The 24,409-nt window shown below is 33.9% G+C and overlaps 3 protein-coding genes and 1 non-coding gene across 7 annotated transcripts; 3 read left to right on the top strand and 1 right to left on the bottom strand.

Moving 5' to 3' along the window:
• The first annotated feature begins 5,910 nt into the window (after window positions 1-5,910).
• Window positions 5,911-14,629, top strand: LOC145577567 (E3 ubiquitin-protein ligase COP1-like). Of its 4 annotated transcripts, none has more exons than XM_081635058.1 (12): window positions 5,911-6,314; window positions 7,409-7,486; window positions 8,017-8,172; window positions 9,336-9,674; window positions 10,122-10,276; window positions 10,390-10,455; window positions 11,285-11,363; window positions 11,622-11,777; window positions 11,893-11,991; window positions 13,390-13,569; window positions 13,783-13,893; window positions 14,080-14,629. In XM_081635058.1, the coding sequence occupies exons 1-12, from the start codon at window positions 6,027-6,029 to the stop codon at window positions 14,248-14,250; spliced, it is 1,878 nt and encodes a 625-aa protein (XP_081491184.1). In that variant the 5' UTR covers window positions 5,911-6,026; the 3' UTR covers window positions 14,251-14,629. The 4 variants fall into 4 exon arrangements, with proteins under 4 accessions (XP_081491184.1, XP_081491187.1, XP_081491186.1 ...); XM_081635059.1 differs by having other exon boundaries at window positions 6,176-6,314; window positions 8,013-8,172; XM_081635061.1 differs by lacking the exons at window positions 13,783-13,893; window positions 14,080-14,629 and adding an exon at window positions 12,877-12,952 and having other exon boundaries at window positions 13,390-13,550.
• A 257-nt stretch (window positions 14,630-14,886) lies between these two features.
• Window positions 14,887-18,050, top strand: LOC145577569 (inositol diphosphatase DSP1-like). Its single transcript, XM_081635062.1, has 5 exons — window positions 14,887-15,676; window positions 15,820-15,913; window positions 17,368-17,425; window positions 17,511-17,554; window positions 17,651-18,050. The coding sequence occupies exons 1-5, from the start codon at window positions 15,465-15,467 to the stop codon at window positions 17,837-17,839; spliced, it is 597 nt and encodes a 198-aa protein (XP_081491188.1). The 5' UTR covers window positions 14,887-15,464; the 3' UTR covers window positions 17,840-18,050.
• Window positions 18,051-18,646: 596 nt separating this feature from the next.
• LOC145580532 (small nucleolar RNA snoR111) lies at window positions 18,647-18,784 on the bottom strand. Its single transcript, XR_014099554.1, has one exon. It is a non-coding gene; the product is annotated as a small nucleolar RNA snoR111 (small nucleolar RNA).
• A 2,099-nt stretch (window positions 18,785-20,883) lies between these two features.
• LOC145577566 (protein CLMP1-like) lies at window positions 20,884-24,027 on the top strand. The gene has a single exon (XM_081635057.1). The coding sequence runs from the start codon at window positions 21,392-21,394 to the stop codon at window positions 23,723-23,725; it is 2,334 nt and encodes a 777-aa protein (XP_081491183.1). The 5' UTR covers window positions 20,884-21,391; the 3' UTR covers window positions 23,726-24,027.
• Window positions 24,028-24,409: the final 382 nt, after the last annotated feature.

The raw sequence follows: 24,409 nt of genomic DNA, 5'->3' as shown, positions 1-24,409 counted from the left end.
TACAACAGCTAAAGCAACAAAAAATTTCGTTACCGAAACAAAAATTGGAGACTGGAGGGAAGGTACGTTGCATCTGCCTTGTAGGTATTACATGTGTCTGGTCACAACACCTTTGGGCAAGTGTGTTGATATTAGCCTATCATATCTTGCTTAGGTGGTTGGGTGATTTGCAATTAAGCTTGTTAGTTATGATTACTTTTTATGTGTTATGTGATAAGACCATGCATGCTAGTGCACTTATGTTATACACACACTTACACATCAGTCGTGTTATATTCGGTGTCCCAGTTTCTCTTGGGTTTGTCCTGTAGTGGAAGGATCAACTCCAATAATTATCAAGTTTCTCTGGTAAAATTTATTTGTCATATTAGTAAATGTTATTGATACAGGTCTAGCTTAGAAATTACTGGACTGAAATAACATAGCACATTGTTTACTGCATATTTTCGACTTTGCTAGAATGTTATGAGATTTAGCCTCATAACACATAATGCCAAGCAATGTGGGTTGTTATTTGTCTCCATCCCCTCTGTGGAGCTCTTTTTGATCTCCTGGAGGAACCGTTTGGTCCAGGTTGTGGCCGATGTTAATGCAATGCATGTCGATAAGGGATCATTTGGAATGTTGAAGGGTTTCCACAGGACCACATGAGTGGATATTTTCAGCTACTTATGTAAAGTTTCTTGTGGGCTCAAATTAATAGAGACGGACAAAGTATAGAGAGAAAGTGAACAAAAAATCGTGGATGAAGATGACGACAACAGTTGTTATGAAAGTATGGACATTATGAATGGTGCTTGCGCCTGTTGGATACCCAGGCCAGTGGATGCCTAGAGGAGGCACAATGTGATGGTTGATGTGTGTACTTTCAGCTGAACTGTTCGGTTCTGTCTTTCGATTGTTTGGGGGGTTCAGGGAGGATGTGTTTCCTGTTAAGTTCAATTATAATTGAGGAAGTCGATCGCTACATCCATAATAGCTGATATTATCAAGATTAGTTTGTGATAAGTTTCTAGTGGAGTGTACAATACATTGATTCAAGATTTATTCTCATCTCTTTTGCACCTATTCACCAACTAGTGGGGCACAAAACTAGTGGAGTGAGAGTGACTAAACCTTTTTAAGGATTTTTAAGATGGTTAACTGCGGGCCTCATTAGTTATCAAAGTCTGGGCAAACAACCCTTTTGGGGTATCTTGCTCTTTCTGCCTACACCTTATCCCTTCTCATGACTCGATCTCGGTCCGACTTCGTAACAACTAACACCATAGGATAGCTACCAACTGAGTTACCCTAACTATAAACTGTTGTATGTGGTTCACAAGAGGTGTCAATGTTTGATTGGTGACGAAGTTATGATAATGGGACTAGTGTTTTCAGAGTATAAGGTAAATTTGAGAGTTTGAGACTGCTAAATTTATGTGCTCCATAAAGTTTTATAAATACGGATTAGTTGAAGTGTTACCTTCATGCTTGTGTACTAGGTCTGTTTAATATGGTTTGGCTTGATTATATTGCCTAGAGACGTATTTACGTGTTGAAGTGTGGCGTATAACAAAGCACCTTGGCGTGGCCGGTTAATTTTTTTTTTTTAAGAACTCGAATTGGCCTATGATTAATTCCTCTGCAATCTTTTTTTATTGTTATATTTGATAAGACTCATATTAGCAAATTGTAAGAATGCAGAGACCTAAGGATCCAAGCTCCACAAATCCATAATGAAACTTCAAGTTACATGCTGTTATACTCCTTGGCTAAATACATTTGGGCGAATGGGCAACATCTGGTGTGCCCATCTGTGACTTCTGTGTGTGTCAAGTGTCATGCATGCTGCATGAATGCGTGATACAGATGGCCTCAGTGGAAATGCTTACATGCCACACATATTGTGCATGCCTTGGCGTCACTAAACGAATTGATTTTGACACTCTCATTGTGATAACACCTTTTTTTTTTTTTCCTGATGATATACCTACAAATGGAGATTGGAGGGTACCAAAGCTAAAGATTTGGAATGCCAAACTCATATTCCAGTCATTGTGGAGTTTCTTAACAAATTACATTAACTTTGCATAACATAGTGTGATGATGAATGATAAAAAAAACTGTGAGGGTTGAGGTTTGATCCAAGTCCTTCTCCCTGCCGTTGAAAAAAAAAATGTGATGATGAACAGGTTGGAAGCCACACCTCACTAATTTTGTCACCTTAATCATTGACATCTTCTTGAAGGATTTGTGTCTTACTAACCTTGCATGTCAAGTCAGTAAGTCACCATTTATGTTCAATCAACCGTTATTCTTTCAATTGTCTACCATGGATGTATCAAAGGTGGTTGGAGCTCGATGATGGGAAGATATTAACTCTATTATTGTCAAGTCTATTCAACCATTAATGTACGAATTAATGAGTGATTGTGAGATTGTAAGCTACTTTTGTGGTTGGATATTAAACTATCATTAATTATCATTAACCTTATACTCTATGATTAGTAGGCAAAAATATTGCTAATCCTACCCCGCTCATAAAAAACATCCGAGATATGACTTTAAACTATTTTTAATTTTGTCCTTTTGTTCAAAAATAATTGCCATCTAAAAATGAGAATTACTCGTAGTTTTACTAGCATTTAATTAGAGTTGGCCGATTTGATTATTTGATCTAACTATTTTTTTTCAAAAGATAATTTCATAGTTTTTTTAATTCAATGATTAAATTTACAAGTTTTTATACATATCCGAATGTAGTGTCAACCATTACTTTTCAAAGAGGAAGATTTTTTCGTGGATGGGAAGATTTTTTTTTTAAAATCACTCTAGATAGAATCAATAATATGTATCCTAAAAGAAATTTTTGATAATTGCCACCTATAATTGCAGCTGTCTTAGAAATTACTACCTACAGTTTTTTTTTATTGAAATTTACCACCTATATTTTTCCAAAACACTAAAATTTCCTACCACTTTCACCAACCCCTCAAAGATAATGTCATTCAAGCTATTTCCCTTAGTTTTCTTTCTTTTTCACTCGATTCTCGCTTCCCTCTTCTTCTACTTCCATCTAACTTGAGGCATAGCTTGAAATTGAATTACTAGAAACCCTAATTTTTGAAGATTTGAAGCAAGAACAATGAATTTTGAAGTCCTAATTTTTTGTTTTAGCAATTTGATTTTAGTATTTGTGCAAAAATTTAAAAGGAGATGAAGAAGAGGCTGAGTATCGAAAGAGAGAGAAAGGAAAAGAAGGGAAAATAAGAGGAAGACCATTTGTGGGCCCCACAATGACGTCACCTTTTAAAATGATGGGAAGTTTTATCATTTTCATAAAATGTAGGTCGTAAATTTCAATAAAAAAAAAAATTGTAAGTGGTAATTCCTAAAATAGTAACAACTAGATTAGCTCCCGTGTGATGCACGGATATAATAAAAAGAATTTATAATTGTATACATGCATTTTCAAGTCATATTATCACTCAAAATATGTAAAACCTTTGTATTAATCAAGACCAAACTACAAAAATTAAAATAGTACTCTGTATAATGAAAAAAAAATTCATGTTTACAACCAAATTCAGTGGAATTTGTAATTAGACGAAGTAATCACATGTATACAGGGTGAATATTTGTTTTCCTTAAGATTAGCTATATGTAACTTAAGATAAAAGTATTTTGCAGTCAATATTTAGCTTTTCCAAAATAAATAAAAATTAAATAAAAAATAAAATAAATAAAGAAAATTGGAAGAGAAAAAAAAAGTTTAGGCGGGAAAAAATTTAAGGAGAAGCTGACACGTGTATAATTTTTTTTTTAAAAAAAGATAATGTCAGCGGTTGTTATTTTAATATTAACTAGATTAGTCTCGTGCGATGCACGATTGGAACAAATAAATTTTTAAAAAAATTTGTTTATTTTTTCATACCAAAAGTAAAAACAAAAAAAAAAAAAAATTCCCGAAATAAATAATGCATCAAATATTAAAAATAAAATTTAGAGTTCATATACAAATTGAATAATAAAAGGGCTATGCGAGGAAGAAAAATTAAATTATTATTATTAGATGGATAGACTATTTTCGAAAATTGATACTAATAATAAAATAGCTTATCAGAATTTTAATTAAATCAAATAAAAAATCATGATGACATCATTTATAGTTGTGGAGGGAAAATTTTTAATGACAATATGACATGTGTCTAGTTTTAGAAAAGGATGATGTAAGCGGTTACTACTTTAGTATTAATTATAGATTATAGATAGATTGTGGGTGATAATTGTCAAAAAATCCATCCTAAAATGATTTTAATTTAACATATCCACTCCTTGTCTATTTTGATCTTTAATTTCTTCCTTCAATAGTTCAATCCCCTTTCCACCTTTCCATTCATCCCCACCCATATCATGCTCTTTTTTTTTTCTCTTTTGTGTTTTTTTTTGACATAAAGCCATCATTAAACTTAAAGAAGATTTTGCATAGTACAAGAAACTAAAGCAACATAAGCAACTAGAGTCATTTGAATGTTGAACCCTTTGCACAACACATACTAAGCTTAAAAATGACTTGCCCTTGAGTTACTTCTTCAAATGAGATCAAAACTATGATTGATTTGTAGGGGTGATGAATGTTTGAACAAGAAAGGTACATATGTTTTGTTGAATCACCTATAGATCGAATAAAACCCAAAAAACAAAAAGAAGGCTACCGATAAATAACATATGTTACCCTTTTAGCTACATCCACTATTTTTTATAAATAACATATTATTTCTAGGAGGAAGCCCCAATTTATATCAGGGACAAACAAAAATTGTTAATCAAGTAGCATTTTCACAAATAAATTAACAAATTTATCAAGTCACACGATATTTTCATAATAAAATCAACAAATATAAAACCAAAATTTAATGAAAGCTAAGCTTGTTGATTTAATTATTTATGAATTTGCTGCTTGATTATTAAAATTCGTTCCATTTTTTTATGATCATTACATTATTTTTCTATTTTTTGAGTGATCCAATAAATTATTCATCAAATTTCTTACAATAATCGTAACTTTTTCGAGACGGATGAGGTAGGAAGATACAAAGCATCATTCTGCATTTGTACCATACCACATAAAGCTAAAATACCGCAACGGAAATGAAATACAAAATCACACATAAAAATAACAATGAAATTTAAAATAAATAAATAAAAAATCCTCAATTTTTTTTCTATTGTTCGAATGATCCAATAGATTGTTCATATTTCTCAAAATAATTGTAATTTTTCAAGATGGATGAGGTAGGAAGATACAAACCATCATTCTACATTTTTACATATCTACGATACCATATTCCCCTCTTATGATGGAATTATGTGCTCTATCCACCTGATTTTCATTTATCGGAACTTATTAAAACTTATTTTAGTTGTAATTTGTAATCATTATCAGAACTTATTTTTCCTGAATTGAACTTATTTGAACCTGCAATAAAAAAAAATATATAAAAAAAAATGAACAGAACACACCCTTATAACGGGGATCCCTAGACCACTGTATCTTACTGTTAAAAAATAATACTCCTTTCGTCCCTTAATACAAAACCTCTTTTTAGCATTTATTACTCACATAATAAAGATAAAGAGACTTTGTATTAAGGAACGGAGGGAGTACTCCGTAGTAAAAACTGAGAAAATATAATACCATAAAAGGCTAAGATACCCAAAAAAAAAAATGAAATACAAAAACACATAAAAAGCACCTGAAAATACAAAACTCCTATCTTCCTCGGTTCCTCCCTCAAAAAAATATCTTGATATGATTGAATACAATGCTTGTTCTTCAAAGGACAAACTCACCCGCCATATTAACGTGGTCAGTTTCCACCCTCATATTCATTCTTCCCTCTTTCTCTCTCTCTTAAATTTCCTTCTCCTTTCTTCTCTGACACGTCAATCTCCTCTCTCTCTCTCTCTCTCTCTCTTCTCTGAAACTTCCCCTACTTTCTCTCTCCTCCTTCAAACCTCGAACAAATCGGAAAACCTCAACAATGGCGGAAACCTCCATTGGAGAAGGAGCTTTAGTTCCTTATGTCAAATCCGATTCTCCTCCGCATGATACCGCCGTTGACGGCGGCGATGGCGATTCCGTCGCCTGCGATAAGGATTTTCTCTGCCCTATTTGCATGCAGATTATCAAAGACGCTTTTCTCAGTGCTTGCGGTCATAGTTACTGTTATATGTGTATCTTCACTCATCTTCTGAACAAGTCTGATTGCCCTTGTTGTGGTCGTTTCCTCACTCCTAAGCTTATTTTCCCTAATTTTGCCCTTGATAAGGTTCGTCGCTTTAATTTGATCTTCTCTCTGTTTTTGTTGATTATGTTTGAGGTTTCTTGTGTTGAATTTGATTGTCTAATTTTGAATTTTCGTTGTTTTTGAGTGCAATGTATCTTGAGTTTTGAGATTGATTATATGCATTTTGCTGTTTAATTGTGTTATGTTGAGCTAAATTCAAATTATTTTGATGTATAACTGTGATTTTTGTAGGTTTTTTTGGTGTTGAATTGCGATCATTTTGTACTATTAGGTTAAGGTTGACAGAAATGTTTCATGAATTCAGAATTCGTCTATGTTGAGTTTAAGCATAAGCGCGTGACATAGCAGCTTAGTTCTTGGCTGTTGAAGTGATTTTTTCCGTAATTTTCGGTGTCGAATTTGATAGACTTGTGTATAATATTTCATAATTGAGTGAAATAAGTGTTATAGAGTGTGTTAATTTGATAGGAATTGAGATTTTGGGAGATAAATTTGTGGTTATGAGATAGTTCAGGTTATAGGATTATAAGTTTTGGGATCTTTCTCTGTTTTACTTTCTTTTTCTTGTCCTTTGAGGGAGCAAGGGTGATCAAAAGTTTATAACTTGTGGTGCATATCTTGTTTATGTGAATCAATGGTTGTGGGTCTCACTTTTGCAGAATCTCAGTTTGAAGTACAAGTTATCTGGCTATATGATGAGGATACCATTAGCGTCGAGTTTTATCCTTGTCTTCCATGAATCTAATCTAAGTAGTTAATAGCCTCAATCGCCGTGATATGGGAAGAATACCAGGAATTCTCTATCTTTTTAGGTATCGGGTGTGTCACATGCGGGGACATTGTGGGTTGTGATTGGTGTATGGTGTTTTATTGGCATATAGTGTATTTTTGTTTCCTCTCTTGCTTTCTCTCTTTCTCCAGTTTGGTATTATTGTTAACACGAACAGTATATTTTACTTCGAACAAGTATTATATTAGGGAATTTGGACTTTGGGAGGGAATAATGCAAGTAGACTCCTTCCCTTTCCTCCACTCCATGGTAGTTAATCAAATAAGCTGTTTGTAATTTATGTTGAAATTCAATCTATAATTAAACAATGTGTCTCATTCCACAGATATTAAAGAGGATGTCTGATTATCAATTTGCAAAAAATGCCTCTTCGAGTGAACAACTTCGCCGAGCACTGCAGCAGGTTAGTCGACTTCCGTAAACAGTAGCTATAAATTGCTGTTATTTCATCCTCTCTCTAGCCTGCAAAATTGACTTTATCATATTGTGCTAGGATGTTATCATTTACCCTTGTCCAAAAATCTTTTGAATTCAATATGATTCTAGTCATTATATTCTTATAAAGAAAGTATCTAATAATAATTAGCCAATGTAATCTTACATTTAAGGTTTATGATCCTATGTTGCTTTGGAAGTGAATAAATTGAAATTTTCACCGGAAACTAACAAAATTTATCAAACAATAATACCAAACATAGGCAAGTTTTTTCTTAACTGATTATTCCTGTAATATTTCCCTTCCCACTGGTATTGGTCTGAATTCTTAAAATAAATCAAATTGGCGTGAGTGAAGCGAATTGTTAGAATATTTCTCCATGTACTTAATTGTATGCTTTTATTGTGGCTTTAATTCTTTTTAATTTGGAATTCACTCTTTGATATAACCTATTCTTTTTAATTTGGAATTCACTCTTTGATATAACCTGTAGACAGGATTGTGACGTGTCTGTGAAGGATCTTGACTGCCTTTTGTCTCTACTTGCGGAAAAGAAAAGAAAGATGGAGCAAGAGGAGGCTGAGACAAACTTGCAAGTTCTTCTTGAGTTTTTGGTCTGCTTAAGAAAAAGAAAATTGGAAGAGCTTAGTCAGGTGTGTTCAACTAAATTCGAATTATCCGTGTGATGTTTGATGCATTTTATTTCTCCTGTAAGAGTTAGTGCTTTGTAGGTAATACATCCTAATATTATTGTTTATACAGTTGAAGTTGAGTAGGAAATGGTTGCATTGGAATAAAAGGTAGTGTAATCCTGTAAGGCCCTTGATCTATAGCCTGTATTGCATAAGAAACTAATAAAAGTCATCTGAGTGTGCTTTGCGTCATTCTGTTAACAATGTAAAGCCTTATTGGATGCTCTTGTTTTTCTTTGACCTCTACTGATGGTAAAACGTATTTATTTCTTAGTTGTGATGGAAAAATCTTTGGTTGAATGCTTAGTAAATTAAAGTATCTTAACTTACTGCTTGTGGAATAAAAAAAAAATATATAAATACACATTTTTACACCCTTAGTGACAAGGTTGATTAAAACTTCTATCGCTTCTTTATAGGGTATCTATTAATTGTGGTGGTATAGCCAAAAAGAGGTCAAAATTATATCTATATTGCTAGATTTTTTTAGCAAGTTTTTATTTTTATTTTATTTATTTATTTAATATACCAAGTAGGTTTTCTCAAACTTTCTTGTGTTTTTACTTCCATGCTTTTCCTTTCTTTTTATCTCCCCTTGACCCCTTTAATCAAACTTTCTCAAATTTTATTTGTATTTCCTGTTTTTTGTTTTTACTTTACAGAGTCTATACTGCCCCGTTTTTTGCTCACTATGTTTTTTGCTCACTTTCATTTTATCACTTTTCTTTCTTTATAACTTTTTTTCTTTGGGGATGAGTTCCTTATGATGATTCTTGTTAGCCGACACAGTAGTGACACCAAATCATTTTGGGGCTAAGGCTTTGTTGCTGCTGCTGCTGCTGCTGTTGTATTAGACCTGTAGCATTACCTTTTTTTTTTGGGCTCCTCTTAAAGCTAGTTTGATACTTTTATAGTTTGATGTACTTTATCTAATACTATGTTTTGACTTATCATCCTTCGGTCCCTCCTCCTCGTCACATGTGAGCTGCATCTATAACTTTTTTTAGGTGTATTTGTACTTCTTTATTGTCCTATGTAGTTGTACTTCTTTACTGTCCTAGTATATTAAGCTTCAACTCTAACAGAAAATAGTATTTTAAATCTATCTCATGGTGTTCGTATAGATACAAAATGATCTCCTGTACATCAAAGAAGACATAGATGCTGTTCAAAAGTACAAAACAGAATTGTGGAATGTAAACAAGAGTCATACAGCTAGATTGAGACTGAGAGGGGATGACTTTGATACAAAAGGTTTTTGTGATAAAGTACAGATGCCTGTGGCTGGTGGTTCTGGTACACAGCAAGAGACATTTACAGGAAATCTTCAATGTAAAGGAGGCAAGTTAGGTGCTCCATGCTCTCAAGAACATTTAGAAAATGATGTTTGTCCAGGCTCAGAATTGCAACAGAAGGTTCCAACGGAAAAATTTAAAGCAAGAAAAAGGCAGGTTGAGACACAGGTTGTATTTTCTAAAATTCTGATAATCGCTGTAATTTATATGTTGTAGTGTTTTTTTTAAGAAGTCCAGAAGCACTTCTATTAAACTTTACATAATTTACATTTGTGAGCTGTTATGTTTTGTTAAGTGAAGATTAACTGACCAGCATACACCCATAATTCACATTCAGCTTTCATATGATGTCATAATGTTAGGTCTTGCAACTTCTTGACGGTGGCTTAATAATTAACTATTTAACTGTAGTACCTTCTCTTGAATTCAGTTGAAGTCTGCATGTATATGAAAGAAGTACGTCAGTAGTTTTTAAGCTGCATATTGAAGTTATGCATGATGACTCTTAGCTATATAGTTAAATAGGTCAAAAAGTTGGCTAAATTGAAGCTTCATTACAATAGATTCAGTTGAGCATTGAAACTTATTAATTTGTTATCAATTAATTTTCTGCAGTTCACTGAACTGCAAGAGTGTTACCTTCAAAAAAGGAGAAACTGGGCCAAACAGAAGAAACCAGCAGAAGGAAGAGATGTGAATCATACAAATAGAGGCTATCATGCAGGACTTGAGGATTTTCAGTCTGTGCTTACTTCCTGTACTCGATACAGGTATATCCGTGTATATCGTATCTGTTATTTGCAATTATTGCTTTAAACTCCCATAGTTGGATTATTGAGATGTTCAATTTCTTTTGTTTTTTTTTTTTGGTGGAATTGTACAGCCAGTTGAGGCCTATTTCTGAGTTGAGGCTTGGCAACGTTTTTCACTCTGCCAATATCATTTCTAGGTGGGTCTTTTCTTTAAAATCTTTATTCTTTTGAGTGACTGTGCTCCATGTCATTGATATACTGTTAACTTTTATATGTAATTTTTTATGATGAGAGGCTCACTTGTACCTGTTTATATGCTTAGTATTGGTTGTAGATATTTTGCTTGATTATGGTCATTAGCCACTAAGCTAGAAGCTTCTTCTGTTTTAATAAATTCACTGCAGTGTGTCATTCTTTGCTGGCTTTACAGTTTAGTGACATCTTCTAAAATACAATGTTTATGAATTTGGTTAGTGATGGACATGCTATGGACGCACTATTATGCTATGTGGAGAGTGTATCTGCTTATGGAAACTTTTATTGAAGAAATGGGACTAGCTACTTTCTCAGTGTCTTGCTATCTATCCTTTTTTAACTTTCCTTGCATCTTATATACTACCTCTGTTTCATATTATTTGCTACGATTAGACATTTTCTACTCACACTTTATGTCAAATCGTTGGAAATAATATGAAATGGAGGTAGTATCTGCAAGTCTATGTGTGGTAGCTAGAATTGTTCAGTTCATTCTGTATAATCCTTTGTTAGAATAAGTCCTGGTCATCCTGGTTGTAAATGGTTTGTTAGTGTATGATTTGCCCGTGAAATTTGCTTCAATTCAGTGGTAGAGAGGGCTAAATTTGAATGATTTTTTTTATTAGAACTAGCTTTTACCTTTGCATCATGTTGCTCATTCTATCTTTTTGTTTGTTATCTTATTTTATCCTTAATTGACGATCAAGTTACAACTTGATTTATTCTGAATTGCTTCTTCACCACCTTTGATATGTGGTTCTCCTTTTGCAGCATAGAATTTGACAGAGATCATGAATTGTTTGCTACTGCTGGTGTCTCCAAGCGGATTAAAGTTTTTGAATTTTCCTCAGTAAGTCATTTCATGCTCAAGAGAAGGATGTACACTACTTCAACATCTTTCATCTTAGTATTTTATTTCCCTAGCACCGCACCCCCCCCCCCCCCCACACACACACACAAAATAAATGAAGAAGAAACAAAATGAATGATTAAAAGTTTGGAGAGTAAACACTTTAAATGAATGTGAAGGGTTCACGCTCATTTTCACAAGATCTTTTGCTCTAATTGTTACTTGAGTACTTAACCTTGGGAACAAATTGATCTCCAGGTGATTGATGAACCTGCAGAAGTGCACTGTGCTGTTGTTGACATTGCTACACGATCTAAACTAAGCTGTTTGAGTTGGAATAAGTATACCAAGCATTGTATTGCCAGCAGTGATTATGAGGGGATTGTAAATGTTTGGGATGTTGCTACTAATCAGGTGGTATTAATAGTACTAATAAGCTGTTTTGTTCCATTAAGCTTGTTCTACATTCTTAGGCTACTGGTTTGGTTGTACTTTGACTAATGTCAATAATGCTAACTTCCTTTGTTAGAGTATTGGAGAATATGAGGAGCATGAAAAACGGGCTTGGAGTGTGGACTTTTCGCGTACTGAACCTTCGCTGTTGGTATCTGGTGGGGATGACTGCAAGGTATATGGAGCTTAGCCGTCTTTTGGGCTATACTTATCAAGATACTGTATATGTATCTTACATACATAGGGTTCCCTTTTCACAAGAAATTGAATGAAAGCTTTTAGGGATAAGTGGTGGGATTTATCTAACCTGAAGATCATACATATGTTCTTTGAGGTCAAACTGAATAACCATCCTTCTCATATCTTATAATGCATATTTTTACGGTATATGATTTTGGACCTGTCTTTATGTTTAACTATTTGGAGGTTGTCATTGACGAACACCATCTTTTCTTATAAGTACAAGTGACGAGGCTACATGTCATCACCTGGCAGGGCTGTACTGACCCATCCTGCAGCGATATCCTTATTGAGTGGTGTTGAATCTGGTGATGGTGTACCATGTTAAAAGCTTGAATTCTCTCGTGGCAGATCTCTTCTCAGATTGGCCTCAGTGTAAAAGCTTAGGTTTACTAGTAGGAAATAGCACAACAGTAATAAATGATAGAAAAGAAAATGGGAGATGAAACATTGAGAACTGTTTCTGGAAATAAACTTGATGATCATGGTGAATTCTACTAGTAAGAAATAGCGAACAGAAATTTATGATGGGAAAGAAATTGGGAGATGGAACTTAGACAACTGTTTCTTGAAGTGAACTTGATCTAAGTCATTTAAATTATCATATGTGGTGATCCCTTGGGGATCGCCGCCACCCCCCACCCCCAAAACCAAAACCCACACACTCACACCAAAGAAAAAGGATGAAGGAATCTGTGATGAAATTAGTTGCAGGCATGTCTTTGAAAGGAGGCTAATATCCTAGTTAGTGAAATATTTTAAAGCACTCCAGATTGACAGCTCATTATGGATCCATTGCATTTTGGGTGCTTTTCAACAGGTTAAAGTTTGGTGCACCAAACAGGAAAAGAGTGCTCTGAATATTGACTTGAATGCAAATATATGCTCTGTGAAGTGTAATCCTCTTCTTCAAATTCAATTCTGTAATTTTTTGATGTCTTGTGAGATATAGTTACGTGACTGTTTCTTCTAATTTATTTCAAACTTTTGTGGTATTCACCCCACTGTCATGTACGCATCACTGTAGAATCTTTTTCTATTTTGAAGTATTCCCTCTGTTTAGAATATATATTTACGCACCTAGGAGGCTAGGATGTCCAAAAAAGGTTGTCACTTTCATAATTTAGTGTTAGTTTATGGTTAAATATTCATCATTAAGCCCATAGTGGTGACCCAAGTATGGAAGAGGTATTTTTTTGTTTAATCAATTCATATCCTTAATTATGAGGGCTTGGGACAATGTGAATTAATTTTGGAAGAAGAGTATTATTCTATGTCTTCTTCAGCGTCTTTGATTACTTCAACTTTTCATGCTGGATGTTATCTTGCGCAGGTGGGTTCTGCAGATCATAATGTTCACTATTATGACTTAAGAAATACAAGCCAGCCGGTTCATGTCTTTTCTGGTCATAGAAAAGCTGTTTCTTATGTTCATTTTTTATCTGCCAACGAACTTGCTTCTGCATCAACTGATAGCACTTTGCGCTTGTGGGATGTCCAGGAAAATAAGTTGGTAATATTTAAAGTATCTATTCTGTAGAAACTAGTTACTTGTGGGGCTTATGCTCACCTAAGTTTCAGGAGTGGTGGTATTTCGTTTATTCATAATCTAGTTGAAAGTGGGGCTCATGATTTACATTAATTGGAAATATTATGTTCATTTTTTCAAAAAGATTGCTTATTCAATCACATCCGTTAGCTCATTTATTTTTCCACTACATTGCAGCTTCAGGTGTATAGAGGTCATACGAATGAAAAGAATTTTGTAGGCCTCACTGCAAATAGCGAATACCTTGCTTGTGGCAGTGAATCAAACGAAGTCTTTGTTTATCATAAGGTATGCAAATGACCCCAAAAAAATAGGACAATGCAAACACTTGTAACTTCCTCTCATTTGATTATAGAAAGTGTTTAAATTAATCAATACAGTCCTTACAGAAAATAGGACATGGAAACTACTTGTATTGCAAATGCTATATCTTTTGTAATTCTATGGTCAATTCAATTTTTCTATCACTTGCAGGCTATTTCTAAGCCTGTTGCTCGGTACAAGTTCAATTCATCAGAACTGTATGATGCTGATGATGATCGAGGATCACACTTTATCAGTGCAGTTTGCTGGAAGAGTGACAGCCCCATGATTATGGCTGCTAACAGTCAAGGAAATGTCAAACTACTTGCTCTTGCTACCTGAAACAAGTTACAGAGGTAGATATATCATGGAAAGTTCTTGTAACTTCTTTCTAGCTGATTCCTTTTGTGTATATAGTCAGTTTTAGGAGTTCATTATCGAAAGGAATCGTGTAACTGTTTGATTTGCTCCTTCCTTGTGGTTGAGAGCAGATATGATCATAGAAAAAAGCTTGAATCAATCTATATGGCTATCTAGAGTTCTAGCCTGATGGTTGTTGACCGGTAATGATGAGATATTCTTCAAGCTATATCCTATATCCTATATCCTATACTACTTACATTGTTGGCTGCCTGCACTCTGCAGTGATTTAGTTCTCAACACCCCGCACTTTTGACAGTCGTTTCCATGACTGCTTAGTACACTTTTCCTATGACTGCCACTACTTGCTCATAATCAATGAATAGTCGCTTCTTATATACTTGCTCATATCTTTTGAAGTGGTTGAAATTTTGTGTGCTACCAATTGGCTGTATTTGGGTTAATGTCTGCAAATAATATATGCGTTGCAACTGCGCTCTGTGGCCTCTCGTTACGAAGTTGATTTATTGGCTAGATCTGGTATTGCATGAAAACCTTTAATCAGACTCGCAAACTGAAGAGAACAAGAATATAACTTATTTTTGCTGTAATTAGCTTAATTTTGTTGAACTTTTGCTTGATTTAGCTCATTTCTTGCTTGACTTACTTATTTTAGGTGAAATTAATTTATATGAATATTTTGAAAAGCAAATTTAAAATATTATCAACCTGATTATGTTTATTCAGTTTCTTAAACTATTAAATTTATTATGTCGGGCCATGACACATTAATATGGGTCGAGGGTCATGCATGAGCTTCATTTATAATAGATCAACACAACTATTTCTGAACACGTTTCAAACACGGCCTACATGGTTACATAGTTGACTACTCGACTATTCTGGTTGATATTGCTTGCTCTCCAGGACTCCACATACACTTGTTTTTTAATATCAACACAATACACTTCATACATCCAACCATAATAAAAAGTAGAGATCATCAAATATCCTCCATGATTCCCTGATTCTCTTTGTCTTCCACCTCTCCAACTTCCGCATAAAATTCCCAGTATTAAAAAATCCCATAAAAACAACAAATATCGTAACAACAATAACTAAATTAAATTTTATATTTTTATAATAATATAAAAAAATCCAACGATTTTTGTTTCCCGATTTTTGGCGCGAAAATCATGAAAAACGACAGTTCAACTACAGAAGACGACGGGTATCTCTCCTTCTTCTCGACAATCGGCGGCGTTAATGGCGGCGTCAGCGACAGCGAAGAGCTGTCGTACGTTCCGCCATTGAATTTTGCAATGGTTGATAATGGCATTTTCAGGTCTGGATTTCCCGACACTTCTAATTTACAGTTTTTGCAAACCCTAGGCCTCCGATCAGTCATGTAATTCTCTCTCCTCTCTTTTTTTCACCTCAATTTTTAATTTAAAATTTTTTTTTTTTTTTTTACTGATTTTTACATTATATTTTAAAAATATTGATTCAATTTTTTTATTTTTTTTATTTTTTAATGATGTGATTTTGTAGATGTTTGTGTCCAGAGCCATATCCGGAGGCAATCGCGGAGTTCTTGAAAGAAAATGGGATTCATCTCTTTCAATTTGGCATTGAGATGAGCAAGGTTTGATTTTTGGAAAGTTTGATCATTATTTTAAGGCTTTGAATTTGAATTGGTCAAATGAATGTTAAGCATATAGTCAATGTAATATGGAGTGACATTGTGAGCAAAATATATAAATTTAATATGGATATAATTAAAGTAAATTCATTAAAGTTATTTTTGTCACCTTTTTAAATTTTTTATAATATACCTGATTATTTAGAGCCTTTAAGCCGGATTAGAATCTAATAGGAGGAAGGATTCTTTTGGTTGATACAAACACTTGTTGGTGGTTTTGGGACTTCTTATCGTGAATTTGTGGATGAATTGACTTGGATTTGGTTTCTATTCACTGAAAAATGATTAAGTTGCTTATTGTGGAAAAGAAGAATCAAGATTTAAGAATAAGGAATTAAGAATAAAGACTAAAGAAGATTATTTAGCAACAATTGTAGAAATTTGTAGGAGAATTTTTTTTTTTATTGAATTAAACTTGCATGAGATATATGGCAAGTACACCAACCGGCTTTTTGAAGGCGTAAAAATATGTTCTTTTGGAATTTCATAAAGTTGGACTCTTTAATTGATAACTTGTTGAAATTGGATTCTGCACGAGGCGATGGTTGTTGCTGCTGTTTTCTGTGTTATAGAATGGAGTAGTAGGTAACTGTGATTGTCAAGTTACTTTGAGAACGTTATTCAAACTCAATTCATGTTTAAGCTCACTGCTAACTGGCATGAAATCTATCATTCTTCTTATCTGCTCGGATGATATTGTTAACTGAGCACCTAAATTTTTCAAACTAAACTGCTGAAAATGTGTTAAGAGGAAATGATAAATGAGGGTTTGGAACCACTATTTGCATTGTACAAGCTACGTTATCATTCTGTCCATATTCTCATGTGCCATGAGCAACCTTGTTTTGGATTGCAGGGAAATAAAAGGGTTGTTGGTGCCCTGAACTTCATAGGGGTACTATGAAGTTGATGTTTGGCAAATTGAGTGTTTTCAGGATTTGAAGGTTTTCACCTTGTTGGAGGCTTAGAGCTAGCTTTTAAAATCACTAGATATATAAACATGATTTGTGAGTTTTGTTTGTTAGATATAGCTCGTGTTAGTCTTCTTGATAGCCCAACTAGAGACTGCTGCTTTCCTTAAGAGTAGAGACTATGTAAGTTGATTCTAGACATGGCATATATTGTCTTTGCTCTGTTTCATTTTATTCTCCGATATCTCTATGTTTGAACTTTGATACTGTTGATAGTGTAGACTCATTTGACATCAGGGCAACTCTTATGCAAGCTAATTAATCAATTTTATGCACCACTACTCTTTGATTACACTTGTTAGCGTGTATACAATATACATAATGGGTTGGCATTAGCTAACATGTAATCATCAAAGTTTGAACTCGAAGATTGGCATCAATGTAGTAAATCTTTTTTACCCTCAATCTTGTGTACAATTAATGCAGGAACCATTTGTTAATATTCCTGAAGATAGGGTACGTGAAGCTCTGAAAACTGCTCTAGGTATGTTAAACCATAAATTTACATTCAGATTACAGTTTCAGTTTCACTTGTCCTACACCCTTTTCTCCTCCCCTGTGTCACGCAGATGCAAAAAACCAGCCTGTTCTTATACACTGCAAGCGTGGTAAGGTATGATTTTCATCTGTGTTTCTTGCTTTTATATTATAGCAGTCGCATTGTTTCAAGCAGTAGCAGTCAGGTAAACCATCTATGTTATGTATGCAGCACCGAACAGGATGTCTTGTGGGATGCTTAAGGAAGCTGCAGAAATGGTGCCTATCCTCAATCTTTGACGAGTACCAGAGGTTTGCCGGAGTGAAATCTAGGATATCCGATCAGAGATTTGTGGAGACATTCGACATTTCGAGCTTGAAAAACACTCCAATGCAATTTTCATGCTCAAAGAGTAAATAACAAATCCCTCCAGCATTCTTATATCAGGGTTGCATTCAGCTGCTAGTCACTGTACAAATTCCATATAACGTTCCGGATACAGGTTTAGTCTTTTTTTTTATTGTTTGTGTGATGCAGTAATGCAGTATCCTCTCTGACAGTAACAAAGATCAAATTATGCACATTTTTTTGCACAATTGAAAGTATCCTTAATAGTTGTAAATCTTCCAAATTATTCCAAGAACTCCATAAATCCACATTTGTCCATAGATCGGATTCAGTCAATTGTTGATATGCATTAGTTTTAGGTGAATTTATTTCCGATACAGTTTGAGCTCAATCAGTAATTCGAACTCAATCAGTGTCCGTTACAGTTTTGAGTTCGATCAGCTTTCAGTTCGAGCTCAATCAGTAGTTCAAGCACAATCAATTTCCGATACAGTTCGAGATCAATCAGTTAACAATACAGTCCCCAAATCTGTCGGGATAAAAATAATCATTCGAGAAACCCATTTATATATAAGCATAACTAACATATCATACAAATTTTATCAACAAATCTTTCGAAAAAATTCTCATCAAAATAATTTCAAATCAAATCACAAACAGTTTTAAAATCGAAAACTTATAACTTAAAAACGCATCAGCAAAATAAAGTTGTCCACAAGGAAAAGATTCAAATTTTCCATTCGTGTCAAATTTCTGCATTATATGAACCATCATATGCGCTCTAATTAACATTAATTTAACATCAACTTCATAAAAAAAAAAAAAAAAAAAAAAAAAAAAAAAAAAAAAAAATCATAAACCCTAGAAAACAGATTAAATATGTAGGCGAGTCAACAATCGAATCGTCAATAGATAAAAAAATGTACAAGATGACGACTGAAACGATAGCTCGTCTTCATTTTTGCCTTCTTTTTCGATTGATGAAAGATAATTATAATTTATCTTTCCTCTGATTATACGAATTGAGGCTTAATTCCAAAATTTATGGAATTAAAATTGACATAACTTAGAATAAACTTTAACTAAATTAAAGGAAGATTGAGATTCGAAATGCTACTGCTAATAAAATGAAAACGATGAAGCTAAAATGAGTGAAGATGGAACAATACAAATTGAAAGTCAGGTTTTATAGGAAGGCGGTTACTAAGTTTTGTAACCCTAGTTTGTGTTGCGTTATTTACTATTATGCCCTCATCATTCCTTGAATTTTTTTTTTAAAAAAAAATTAAAAAATATATATTAAAAAATATATTAGTTCTATGCATTACAAAGTACAGAGTACTCCGTATTAAGAAGATGGTTCTTCATAATAGATTTTGAGACTTAACGACCTTCACATTGTGATTAGACATTTTCTTATTTATAAGAAAATATCACAGTTGTCACCTATTCTTAATGGCTTCTTATTACCCATACGTGATACAAGCCAATACACATATCTTATACAAATCTTGAGTTAAACTAATGCTACTGATTTAACTTTTATTTAATTCCTTTTTCAAAATTTAGCAACCCTTGTATTGTGATTTCACCTATCATCAATGACTTGTGAGCATTTATTTTTGTTTACTATACACCCTTAAATCCCTAAGGCCCTGTTCTTTTGAGCTTTTAGGCAGAGCAGCTATCAGCAGAGCAGATTAAAGCAAAGTTGAGCCGAGCCAAGCAGAGCAAACTACTAATTTTAATCATTAAATATTATTATTAAATATTAGTTATTATTATAATTATTATTATTATTAAATATTGATTATTTATTATTATAAATATTAATTATTATTATTAAATATTATTTAATTATTATTAAATATTATTTAATTATTATTATTAAATATTAATAATTATTATTTTTATTATTATTATTAAAAATTAATAATTAGTATTATCTGTAAATATTAGTTATTATCTTTAAATATTAATTTTTATTATAAAAAATCAATTATTATTATTATTATAATTAATATTATTATAATTAATATTATTAATAATAAGTATTTATTATTATTACTATTATTATCATTGTTATTATTACTATTATTATTATAATTATTAAATATTATTTATTTATTATTAAATATTAATTATTATTATAATTCAATATTAATTATTATTATAATTATTAAATATTAATTATTTATTATTATTAAATATTAATTTTTAATAATATTATTATTATTATTAAATATTAATTATTTATTATTATTATTATTAAATATTAATTTTTAATATTATTATTATTATTAAATATTAATTATTTATTATTATTAAATATTAATTATTATTATAATAATTCAATATTAATTATTATTATTAAATATAATTTATTTATTATTATTAAATATTAATTATTATATAATAATTCAATATTAAGTATTATTTTTAAGCAGAGCAGAGTAGAGCAGATTTCAGTAGAGCAGCTCTAAAGAACGGGGCCTAATACTAGTATGTGATACAAATTCTTACTTAAAGCCAATAATGCAACTTGTTGGCTCTTAATTCTATTTTCTCTCTTGTACTCTGTATATTTATTATTATATGGATTAATCAAAAGGACAAGTCTTCTAAAATCTAAACTAATAATGCAATTATTGACAATTAGACTACTTTTTGAAAAGGAAAAAGGTCTAGCTAATTTTATGCAACAAATAAAACGATGGTTATGAGAGCCTCGAATTCCACCATAACATTGACGTAATGAGATTTATGACCTTAGTATTAACACATTATCTTTTCATTGACAATTTCAGAGTTGTGATGTCAAAGTGTAAAAAGATGTCAAGTTCATTGCAACAGTTATATGAAGTAATTTTGTATAACAAAACTATATCGAATTAATGATCTGTCAATAGTAATCAAGATATAAATTCGTCATGAATCTAAACATTGTGGCTTAAATGACTAACCCATCGTCATTCATAGGTGTATTCTATTTTTGGGAGAAAAATTAATTTTCAATATAATCATAGATCATCTTAATATTTTAGAGCAAAAATCTTAATGAAATTAGAGATTGTGAATGAGATTAATCGACAACTCAATCCAAAGTAGGTGGGGGATGGAATATAAAAAATAAATATTTTAGTACCAAAAAAGAAATAGGGAAAAAGGATAAATACATTTTTGGAATGGGCAAAAAGAAGAGATTGAGCTTCATGACTTGGTCTTGAACCCAATTTTTACCTTTTTTTTTTTTAGGGTTTCACTTTTCTCTTTCTTCTGAAAACTCTTCCATAAACCCCATCTTACACCTCTCCCACCCTTTCTAGAACATTCATCCGAGGGGTGTTTATCATTTCCATCAAATCTATCTCCACCATTTTTCTGGGTTATCTCAAAGGCGTTTCTGGGCTATCAGATAACACCAATCTATCATCAAAGGTCAGAACTTTCATTATTTGTAAGTGGGTTGTCTTTATTTCTCTTTAATATTATCTATTTTTGTATCGAAATTCATAATTTAGAACACCCAATTGCTCAAATAATTGTAAAGATTGAATCTTTTTGATAAAATTGTCAGAAATTCAGTGTTTTTTTTGTATAATTCTGGGATAATTTTGAAATTGTATGGGGAAGTCTGGGGGTAGGAGAAAGAAGGGGGCAGGAAACCAAGGTGTAGCTAGTGATGCTGCTCCTAACAATGCAAACATTGCTAGTAATGGTAACATAGATTTGGATTCAGCTGTGTTTCTGAAAAGAGCTCATGAGCTAAAAGAGGAAGGAAATAAGAGATTTCAGGCCAAAGATTATGTGGGTGCCCTTGAGCAATATGATAGTGCTATTAAGCTAATCCCCAAAACTCACCCTGATAGGGCCGTGTTTCATAGCAATAGGGCTGCTTGTTTGATGCAAATGAGACCAATTGATTATGACAGTGTCATATCTGAGTGCACTATGGCCCTTCAGGTTCAACCTCGGTTTGTTCGGGCTCTTCTGCGAAGGGCTCGGGCTTATGAGGCTGTGGGGAAGTATGAAATGGCTATGGCGGATGTGCAAATTCTTTTGGGTTCTGATCCTAATCATGGGGATGCTTTAGATATTGCCCGTAGGCTTCGGACGGCTCTTGGGTCTCGTCAGGAGGCTCAACAGGATCTCCAGAGCCGCCCATCGCCTGCTGCTCTTGGGGCTTCTGCTGTTAGAGGTGCACCTATTGCTGGCCTTGGCCCATGTTTGCCTGCTAGGGCTCCACCTAAGAAGGGTGCAGGGGTTGGTGGGGGAACCAATGGTGCATCGAGTAACAAGAATGAAAAGCCACAAATTGGAGCAACAGAAAATGGTCCTGATGTCAAAACACAAATGCCAAAGGTTGTTTTGAAACCTGCAACTGGTTCTTTTAAGTCCAATGATAAGCAATTGAAGGGCAGTTCAAAGGAGCACGCACCTGCACCATCCACTTCTATGTCTGCTCCTCGGCCATCTCAAGTGGCCGCCATTCAATGGAGGCAATTGAAGCTTGTGTATGATCATGATATAAGACTAGCCCAAATGCCGCTGAATTGCAGCTTCAGAGTTTTAAGGGAGATTGTGGGGCAACGATTTCCATCATCAAAATCTGTTTTGATCAAGTACAAAGATTCCGATGGTGATTTGGTGACTATAACATGTACCAGTGAGCTAAAGTTGGCTGAAGCTTATGTGGACAACCTTGTGCCTAAAGATCCAGAAAGTGACAAGTTAGAGTCATTTGGAATGTTAAGATTGCATATTGTTGAAGTGAACCCTGAACAAGAACCACCAGTAGTAGAAGAAGAAGAAGAAGAAGAAGAGGAGAAGCCTATGGACAGCGAGGAAATCAAGGGAGATGATGGCTCTCACTCTTCGATTGGTGATTGTGGAGTGGATTCCATCGGGACTGAGGCAGACAAGACAGATGACAAGACATCAATAGAAATCCATAAAGGAAAGCCAGAGGTTGAAGAAGGAGAATGTAAGGAGGTGGAGATGGATGATTGGTTGTTTGAGTTTGCTCAGCTTTTCCGAAACAATGTTGGTATTGATCCTGATGCTCATGTTGATCTGCACGAGATTGGAATGGAACTGTGTTCTGAGGCTCTTGAAGAGACAGTCACAAGTGAAGAGGCACAACTTCTCTTTGATAAGGCTGCTCTAAAGTTTCAGGAGGTTGCTGCATTGGCTTTCTTCAACTGGGGAAATGTTCATATGTGTGCTGCAAGGAAAAAGATCCCGGTGGATGAGAATGCATCTCAGGAGGTTAAGGCGGCACAGCTGCAGAAAGCATACCACTGGGTTAAGGAAAAGTACTCCTTAGCCAAGAAGAAGTATGAGGAGGCACTTTCGATCAAGCCAGACTTTTATGAAGGGTTACTTGCTATGGGGCAGCAGCAATTTGAGATGGCAAAGCTTCACTGGTCTTATGCTCTGGCAAAGAAAGAGGATCTTTCAAGCTGGGACTCAACAGAGACATTCGAACTCTTTGACAGTGCAGAGGAGAAGATGAAAGCTGCTACTGAAATGTGGGAAAAGTTAGAGGAGCAGAGAGCCAATGAACTGAAAGACCCAAATTCAAGTAAGGTGGAGGAGTTGCTAAAAAGGAGAAAGAAATCAGGAAATGATGGCGAATCCTCAGGTAAGATTCCTAGTGAGCCTACTCCTGAGGAATTGGCTGAGCAAGCAGTTGTAATGAGATCACAAATTCATCTCTTCTGGGGTAATATGCTATTTGAGCGCTCTCAAATTGAATTTAGATTGGAAGTTGCCAATTGGAAAAAGAATCTCGATGCTGCTGTTGAACGTTTTAAGTTAGCAGGAGCTTCAGAAGCTGACATTTCTACAGTTACAAGCAATCATTGCTCCAATGGAGATGCAGCTGGAGGAGAGGAGAAGAAAGATGATAATGCAGTTGTGTCTTCTGAAACAGGTGTCCAAGTTGAGGCAACGTGATTTAAGCAGATATATTATGAGCGTTCCAGTTTTCCAGGCAAGTCAGAAATGTCACTAGCTTGAGATCATCACCTGGGTGTCCTATAGAGCAAGGTAAAGACAGGGTAGATTACACCCCTTTTCAAATGCATAATCCAGGGCCGAATATTGGTGCTCGGGTACTAAAGCAAGAGTATATGATGGCTGTTGATGATTTCAGAATAACATGTGCTTATGATGCTTATGTTACACAAATGTAGCATTTTTGTTATTATCTTCATAAGTTAGAACCTCTGATTGATAGATTAATTTTTTTTCCTTCATTTGTTTGGCTTGCTTAAACTTAATATTGAATTTTTGAGTGCCAAACTTTTCATATCCGTAATGTCTCAGTCCTTGGGTTTTATGCTTCAGTAATGTTCTAATGCTACAAGTCCTTATATAGTTTCATCTCTATGTTGTTTTGAGCTCATGGCCGTAATGGGGTGTTATTATCACATTTGTTTCTCTACAAATCCGAACTCTCTTGATTCTTGCAACCGTGCCTGATTGGCTGACGGTAATCTCATTGGTGCTCGTATTGATTTTTCTCTCAAAGATGGTATCCTATTGACTGAGTTTTGAGTGTATTGACCCTATTGGATTTCGACGTGAGTGGAGACATAAAGCTAATAGCTTTGAGGATTCTTGAATGACTCATTGCAG

Source organism: Chenopodium album, chromosome 14, assembly GCF_948465745.1.
Source record: "Chenopodium album chromosome 14, dcCheAlbu1.1, whole genome shotgun sequence".
In the NCBI taxonomy this organism is placed as follows: Eukaryota; Viridiplantae; Streptophyta; class Magnoliopsida; order Caryophyllales; family Amaranthaceae; genus Chenopodium; species Chenopodium album.
The sequence above is the reverse complement of the archived record's forward strand: the minus strand, read 5'-3'. Positions and strand labels throughout refer to the sequence as shown.

Coding starts and splice junctions, on each gene's coding strand:
- LOC145577567 (XM_081635058.1), top strand. CDS start 6,027: ATGGCGGAAACCTCCATTGGAGAAGGAGCTTTAGTTCCTTATGTCAAA. Junction 7,487..8,016: donor TTCGCCGAGCACTGCAGCAG/GTTAGTCGACTT, acceptor ACCTGTAGACAG/GATTGTGACGTGTCTGTGAA. Junction 11,992..13,389: donor CTGGTGGGGATGACTGCAAG/GTATATGGAGCT, acceptor TATCTTGCGCAG/GTGGGTTCTGCAGATCATAA.
- LOC145577569 (XM_081635062.1), top strand. CDS start 15,465: ATGAAAAACGACAGTTCAACTACAGAAGACGACGGGTATCTCTCCTTC. Junction 15,677..15,819: donor CTAGGCCTCCGATCAGTCAT/GTAATTCTCTCT, acceptor GTGATTTTGTAG/ATGTTTGTGTCCAGAGCCAT. Junction 17,555..17,650: donor TACACTGCAAGCGTGGTAAG/GTATGATTTTCA, acceptor TTATGTATGCAG/CACCGAACAGGATGTCTTGT.
- LOC145577566 (XM_081635057.1), top strand. CDS start 21,392: ATGGGGAAGTCTGGGGGTAGGAGAAAGAAGGGGGCAGGAAACCAAGGT.